The sequence below is a fragment of the Oncorhynchus gorbuscha genome, linkage group LG17 (assembly GCF_021184085.1).
Source record: "Oncorhynchus gorbuscha isolate QuinsamMale2020 ecotype Even-year linkage group LG17, OgorEven_v1.0, whole genome shotgun sequence".
Classification (NCBI taxonomy): domain Eukaryota; kingdom Metazoa; phylum Chordata; class Actinopteri; order Salmoniformes; family Salmonidae; genus Oncorhynchus; species Oncorhynchus gorbuscha.
In genome coordinates this window covers 23,681,965-23,689,991 of record NC_060189.1, presented here as the reverse complement: position 1 = coordinate 23,689,991, position 8,027 = coordinate 23,681,965, and the positions used below count along the sequence as shown (strand labels likewise).

The following is an 8,027-nucleotide window of genomic DNA, read 5'->3' as shown; positions in this document are numbered from 1 at the left end:
ACACATATCAATGAAAAACATAGCAAACGGCGTGTGGCTATATATTTTTCTCAGGACATTGGATGGATAGCATAGCTTCGTGTTAGCCTACATTCTTTAAGTCAGTCCACCTTTTTCATCTTCTTTATCCGCAGGCGTTTTGGGTTAACCTGACACTCTGGTTTGTGTAGCCTACCTACAGCCTTATAATATATCAGTTATTTCGGAATAAGCCGTTTCCAAAGGCGGGTAATAATGCCTGATGCGCAGGAATCCGGAAAAATCCCTCGTAGCTGATTGGCTGCTGGACTCTGACTCTTGTTGGGATGGACCTGTTGGATAAAAGGACCATTTTAGAGAGTCTCGAGTGATACATCGTGGCTAGTGCACTGGGGACCGACCTGTGAGCCGATACAAATAGGGAATAGGCCAACTATCGAAGACACCATGACAGGTAAACAAGGAGCTGCGGTGCTATCGGAAACGTTGAATATATCCAAAACGTCCTCTATCGGTGCTAACGGAGGGAATAACAGCCTGCACCAACAATCAAAGAACAGCGCCACGCACCCTCCCAGATGCACGGGATTCGGGATACAGGAGATTTTAGGGCTGAATAAAGAGCCTTCGGCGGCCCCGAGGAGCGCCTTGCAGTCGCTGCCAGCTGGGGCGCACCTGCTTGCCGCCAGGTCAATGCTTGGCCCCGCTGGTGTAGGAGTTGGGATGGGATTAATCGGGCCTGGAGGGATTCCGTCATTCTACAGGCAACCAGCGTTTTTGGAGGTCCTGCAGGATGCGCAGAACGTTCACTTGCAAACCCACAATAGAACTGTGGGACATCTGGACCACAGCCAGTCCCCCAGTTCAGGTAGGAATTGCAGTCGTCATTACGTTAAAGACTTAAAATATACAGTTGTATTTATTAGTAGTAGTAATAGTAGTACTATTATTAGTAGTTAGCCTATTATTCTTATTAGTTGTAGTAGTAGTAGTAGTAGTAAACTAGTATTAGTATTCATATTATTATTAGGCTGAACTTTAAAAGCACAATGGATAACCATAAGCAACTTATAATATAAAATTATACTAACAATAATACAAATAGGCTACTTATGTCAGTATTATGACAAGAACAGAATATAATAACATCTTTGTTATACGTTGTTTCTTAGCCTACTCAATTTTAACACAACAATTGTGATAACATATTGAATATGTATAATTCCTCAAACGAGTCATTCATGTTATTCCAACGTGTTCTAATATTCACAGACTCAGAAGATGTGTCATCAAGCGAACGAAAACTCTCAAAGAACTCATTAAGCCAGAGCAAGAAACGGAAGAAAAGACGTCACCGGTAGGTGTTGCATTCCAACACATGATAGGCCTATTGTTGTTTATCAGAAATTTATCAGGGCTTTTGAACTGTCTTAATTCAAGAACAACTATTTTGGATGTTGTGAAGGCTATTGTGACAAGATTGAAAAATTAGAAAATGTATTGAAGAATTGAAAAGGTAGCCCATGCTAATTACTGAGCTGACAAACAGCTTGTCCTTTTCCATTATTAATAACCTTTTAACAAATATGGAATTACATTTAATATAGGGTCTAGGCCTAGATGTTATAAAGTTAATACAAATTATTTTTATGCAGTTAGGCTTACAACTCATTTCCTTATTTAATGGTCTTTGGATTCCATTTTTCCATATAGCAAATGAATGATTTAGGCCTGCAAGTGTGAATTTACAGGGTAATCTACTCTACGAATTCCGTATTATTTCATGCATTTTTGTTAATTCATTTTGATGTACATTTGTTTTGGGGTGTGAAAGCATCAGCGTTTTGTTGCGAATCAGCCCCGGTCAATTCATGATGCATGGGCCTATTTTGAATATAGACTTTTTACAATCGAGTGTATAGACCTAATAGTACACCATATCGATATAGCCTACCTTTTACTTATTAAAACGTTTCATAAAGATATCGGCTTAGTCTGTGTAGACTTTATAATTCCTTTATGAGGGGGATGAGACATTGAAATAGATAATTTCCCTTTCCTCCAGCATAAAGAAAGAAAAGGGATTAGAGCCTGCTAAATGTTTTGCTAATCTTTTTTTAATTTATCCATTTATTTATACTCACTTACCGAGTGCATGAAAATGATGCAATATCCCTACACGTTGCTTTCTGGCTTACATGCATTGGCTACTGAATACTTGTTATTGTAATGGAATACTATGATCGGGCAGCTGCTTTTGGGTGGCATGTGGAGGAGATGGTCGCTGCATTTAGTTAGGCCTACTCTATTTTTAAAATGCACCATTGTTTTGCATGTACCTAAAATGAAATGCATACCACCAAAACCTGTGTATATATAAGATGTACGGCATGCATTGGGCCACCGTGCAAATTAAGGTGTGCAGCTGATCTGTTTAAATGAAATAATAGTCAACCGAGCTTTGCCTATTTATTTGCATTGCGACCATTTTTTCAATGTGGACAATTTACGTAATTCATATTTCTTCAGAACCATATTCACATCTTACCAGCTCGAGGAGTTGGAGAAGGCCTTTAATGAAGCTCACTACCCAGATGTGTATGCAAGAGAGATGCTGGCTATGAAAACAGAGCTTCCTGAGGACAGAATACAGGTATGACAGCAGGCTGTTGGTGTTGGCAGTTTCTTATTGTATATCATGTCAGAGGAAATTTATTTTTTTCACTTGAGTTCTTCCTCCCCAACATAAATGCATTCAATTTATTAGCATAAACTAAAATAGCATTTAAATGTCTCAGAACAGCATTATTCATGTTTATAGCCTATTATTATTATTTATCTACTGGATAAAATGACTGGAATATTATGTCAGATATAGTTTTTTTTTTTTTTTACATCTTACTCAGTGTCCTTGCAAAGAAAATCAAACTGGAATATTGTTACTCTGCAAAATATTTAATACAGGAGAACTTGTGCTAATTGTAAAAAATCTTTCTCCAATTAAATGCGATTAACAGTGAATAATTCCTCTTCTTTTGAATATATGTTCTTCATTTATCTTAGAGCAAGCACTATTAAGCACTATTGATATCTGTCACTAGATACATTGCGGCTGTGATCTGCTTTTGATATTGGCATTGTTAGCATTATTCTCTTGGAAATAATCATAATTCAATGTACATGATAATGGTTGTAGTTTTGCTAACAAATGCATGATCAGTTGGGCCTTAAGGGCCCAATGCAGCCGCTTTTATATCAATATCAAATCATTTCTGGCTAACAATGAAGTACCTTACTTAAATAGATTACCATTAAAATGGGCAAAAGTATCTATTTATCAAAAAACTATTTCTCAAGCAAACATTTGGCTAGGACTGTCTGGGAGTGGTCTGAGGGAGGAGGGGAAAACTAGCTTTCATTAGCAGAGAGGTTTGGAACTCTCTTTGTTATTGGTCTATTAACCAATTTACCACATGGTGATGTCACCATGGAAAGCCAAAACTCCTGTGGAATATCATATCATTCCTTTATGGGCAGAAGGTGGTTTTGGGGTCCATGGACAGAGTACAGGACACTAATGGCCGGAATGAAGGAAATTAAATGGCATCAAACACCTGGAAACCATGTGTTTGATGTATTTGATACCATTCCATTGATTCCACCCCAGTCATTACCACAACCCCGTTCTCACCAATCAAGGTACCGCCAACCTCCTGTGCTGCTGGTGATGTCATCACACCAAACAGGCTGAAATTTCAGGAAGATTTTTTCAACAGCTCTTACACTAAAAGGGCATTACCATCAATTTGACAGCATTAGTCCAACCTCGTAATATACAGGTAACTGCCAAAATAAAAGACACACTTGAGTAAATTATGGATTCAAAGTATAGCAGGGGCTTCCACACGGGTGTGGTTCCTGAGTTAATTAAGCAATTAAAACATCCCATCATTCTTAGGGTCATGAATAAAAATGCCCAGTTGCACATTATTTTGGCTACCATGGCTAGAAGAAGAGATCTCAGTGACTTTCAAAGAGGGGTTTCAAAGGAGCACAAGGGGTTTAAAGTGTGTGTGTGTGTGTGTCTCAGTCACCAGATCTCAAACCAATTGAACACTTATAGGAGATTCTGGAGCGGGGCATGAGACTGTGTTTTCCAACACTATCAACAAAACACCATCCTTCCATCCTTACATCCTTGCAATAGAGTGCCAGACACTTGTAGAATATATGCCAAGATGCATCAAAGCTGTCCTGACGCCTCTGGCGGCTTGTGTCAGCCCAACGCCCTATTAAGATACTTTATATTGGTATTTCCTTTATTTGTTAAATTACCTGTATATAAAACATAGGAAAATTAAGATTTTGACTGCACTGGACCTTTACGTTGAAATAGACTCGTCTCAACATTTTTGGCTTTAGGCGTGGGATTTAAATAACCTTGATCCAGACTATAAAGCAGGTGTTAAAAACAATGAATTGCCTAAAAAATGAAAAGTGGAGTGATCTAGGGCTAGCCTACTCTGCACTTGACGAACTAGTTAACCACATAATGTTTTACGGAGGATGCAAGTGAGCCCACGTAAATCGATCAGAGATGTCAAAGACACCTCTAGCAGCATCCTCGCCAGAGCAGATCATCTCTCATCAGGCGCAGTTGGATGTGAAACAATTTGTTCTCGGAGAGGAGCACTAACGACCTAATCACGCTATCAAGGCGGAAGAAGATTGCGGTGTGACCTGGACCATCCATCTGCCCGAGCGCCTTTTAATTTCGTTCTCATTAAGGCTCTTCGCCGCGAATAAATAATAAGGAAATAAATAAATAAACGTAGGCTATTCCTATCCTAAATAAAATTAACACCCAATTTTCTCATAGATTGTAATTAGTTAAATCAGACGAGCTTGCCCTGCTCCAGGGGGAGGCTGGCTCGAGACACTGGGAGTTCAGACGAAATAACTACATTGAATTTATTAGCACGGGTCAATAGCGCCGTTCCCCCGAGTCCCGCTCGTTTAATTTCCCGTGATATTTGCCCGCCTGTCCACCATCGATTGGGCTTGAAATTAACTTATTTTTCAATCAGCCTCGGCGTGCCCTAGGGGTCGCTTCTGCTCGCAGCTTCCCCCTCGGCTTCCTTTGAGGGCCAGAGAAACAATTTCTCATAAAAAAGTATCTTGTATGAAATAAGGGCTATCATCAGAATTACCAGAAAAGGGTTCTAAATGGTTTTGATCATTTTCAATTTAATGTCTGGGCCCCCTCCACAGTCGAGACATCTCTGTGCTTGCCCCTCTTATTATTTTTTGCACTGCACATACAGCCATCAGAAGTGGCCAGGGCTGTTTAACAGCTCTGTGTTGTGCTATGAAATCAATTTGGCCTCTCACTGAGCTGACAGATAGCCTGGGGGCCCCAACCACTAGTCATGGTTGGGCAAGTGAAGTATCTTAATGTTTTAGTCACTATCCATCTACACTACCTCGGGCTGGGGGGAGATAGGGACTGACAGAAGGCAGAGATCATTCAGAGACCACCAGCAGCCTGTATGGGAAATCAATGTGCTGAATCAAATCACATCAGTTGTATCTTATCACCACACATTACATAAGAGATCTTTACAGATATCTCAAACAACACAACACTGAAGTGAATGTAAACTGGAATAATAGTGAGAGAAACAAGACCAGATTAAGTTATGTAGTTTTCACAAATAAAATAAGATAATTGTCATAAAGGGCCATTAGGTTTGCCAAAGATTGGGCTTGATTTTTCACAGGGTGGACAACTGTGTCACAATGTGATGCCAGTGCTAGAGCCAGTTAAGGTGGTGGTGTCTGTCAGTTAGTAGACTCATTGATGCTGCTTGTGTCAGTGTGTCTGAATATTGCTAGTTTCAGTGTTGGTCAGGGGTACTGAATAATTCTTCCTGGTTTACAGGTCTGGTTCCAGAACCGCAGGGCCAAATGGAGGAAGAGGGAGAAGTGCTGGGGACGCAGCAGTGTGATGGCAGAGTATGGGCTGTATGGAGCCATGGTCCGCCACTCCATCCCCCTACCGGATTCCATCCTCAAGTCTGCCAAGGATGGCATCATGGACTCCTGTGCCCCATGGCTTCTTGGTATGAGACTAATGTTTTATCTGCAGCAGGTTTCACCCTCCATGCTTACTCTCAGATATTTTCCACATTTTACTTTCCTACTTGTGATTGTGGGTTGTGTCCCTCGTCATTCAGGGAAGAGGCCAAACACACCATTTCATACTTGATTTCATCTTTTCATCAAATGAAATGATCAAGATATCATAATTTACATATCGCTTAGTGGGAGAGAAAAACTATTCAGCAAATATTTACTATCGTTTTACACTTATTAGGAATCCTCAATTTGAAGATCATATTCCTATAGCTAAATCAGAACTATTTCTTTGCTTACTATTTTCAGTTCAAGATGGCTTTCCAATCAGCAGACGCTTTTCTAAATCCGAATACCCACAATTCTTTACAGGGATGCACAAAAAGTCCATGGAGACCACGGTCGTCCAGCCAAAAGGGAAGTCCGATGTTCCCCAGCAGCCAGCCATTCAGAGGGCTGAAGAGTGCGACGTGGAGGAGAAGAGGGCGGAGGGCAAGTCACCCATCTCCAAAGAGGAACTGAGGGAGAACAGCATCGCAGCACTCAGGGCAAAAGCACAGGAGCACAGTGCCAAGGTGCTCGGGACTGTTACATGCGAGAGACCAGAGAGCAAAGTGGAGAGACAGGCGACAGAGGAAAAATCTAGTGGCCCTTTGAGTCCAGTGGCAGAGCCCAAGAGTCCATAGACCCTCACTTTGTACAGACTTTGCAGTGCCCTTGACTGTGCTCTAAACATCTGTATGGACTCAACTAGATTGATCAGTATTACAGTGTTCTCTGAGAGGTCTTTTACATGTTGAACATCCTAGATCTCTATTATACTGTTTTAAAATGACCTGCTTTATACTGGTCGTCCTATTGGAAAGATTACATATCTACATTTGTATTTTATTGACTAAGAAAAACCCCAATGCACTTTCTGTCTTTCTTACTCACGGACATTCATACAAATATTGATGCTTACATATTGTTGAAAATGGTTTCATATGGGGTTACCAGTCCATACAGATGTATATTGCTGACAACCCCTATAACTAGAAGACACCCACTTTACACATTTCTATCATTGAATATTCTTAAACTACTAATTCAGCGTGCAAAGTGCATACTTGTGTTTGTTATAACGAACCAATTAGGACATTTGTTGATATATAAGTTTGTTGATATATAAGTAGCCAATCTCGGAAACTATACTGTACTCTATATTGAATTCGCAGCATCCATAGTGTTGATGCTGACTGTGTTTCTTGTCTAGTCGCTCCACTGAAGCGACTAGACATCTGTGGGATGAGGATGTACGAAAGGGAAACCATTATTCCATTCATTTGGAACACACAATAATTGAAACGTTGTCTTACATTGTTCTTATGCTGTATATAATGGAGATAAAGACGGCTCACAAAGGCACTGTTAAAATATACTTTCGTGTAGTCTTTAAATGTTTGTGTTTTTGTTTCACAGTCTGTATAGTATGCAATACAAAGTATGAAACCATTGTTTATGAGGTCTGCTGTTACATTATTTTGTGTATTACCTCATCACAAAGCCAAGTGGCCAGGTGAACCTGCACGAGAGAAGCTGTAGGTCTATAATTATTGATATTCTTCACTACCTGGGCTTACTTATGATATTTACATCTTCCGTAAGCAGCAATAAGTAAGTCCTGGACTGCTGTACCAGACAAAGGATGCTCTAAAATCCACCAGAGTTGTCCTTGTTGTCATTCCCTGTGCATGATGCTCTGTTGGTCATGGTCATTAGAAGGTGGCTAGCTGGTCCTATAACTGAACGCTCTGCCTGTTCCCAGGGCAGCCATGTGTAGCACTGTGTTCTGTATGCAATCTGTTGCAGTTGAGAGACTTCAATCTCTCAAATTAAACTATGGGGCCGATGCATGAGGACCATATGGAAGA

At 40.4% G+C, this 8,027-nt stretch overlaps 1 protein-coding gene across 2 annotated transcripts; it reads left to right on the top strand.

Annotated features, from left to right (window-relative positions):
- Positions 1-324: 324 nt before the first annotated feature.
- Positions 325-7,613, top strand: LOC124002071 (visual system homeobox 2-like). Of its 2 annotated transcripts, none has more exons than XM_046309323.1 (5): positions 325-847; positions 1,252-1,336; positions 2,509-2,632; positions 5,921-6,101; positions 6,424-7,613. In XM_046309323.1, the coding sequence occupies exons 1-5, from the start codon at positions 427-429 to the stop codon at positions 6,798-6,800; spliced, it is 1,188 nt and encodes a 395-aa protein (XP_046165279.1). In that variant the 5' UTR covers positions 325-426; the 3' UTR covers positions 6,801-7,613. The 2 variants fall into 2 exon arrangements, with proteins under 2 accessions (XP_046165279.1, XP_046165280.1); XM_046309324.1 differs by having other exon boundaries at positions 329-847; positions 6,487-7,613.
- The last annotated feature ends 414 nt before the right edge of the window (positions 7,614-8,027 follow it).

Excerpts from the sequence above, each read along its gene's own strand:
- LOC124002071 (XM_046309323.1), top strand. The coding sequence starts at position 427 with ATGACAGGTAAACAAGGAGCTGCGGTGCTATCGGAAACGTTGAATATA. Across the intron at positions 848-1,251 it reads CAGCCAGTCCCCCAGTTCAG|ACTCAGAAGATGTGTCATCA; the intron begins GTAGGAATTGCA and ends TAATATTCACAG. Across the intron at positions 1,337-2,508 it reads CGGAAGAAAAGACGTCACCG|AACCATATTCACATCTTACC; the intron begins GTAGGTGTTGCA and ends ATATTTCTTCAG.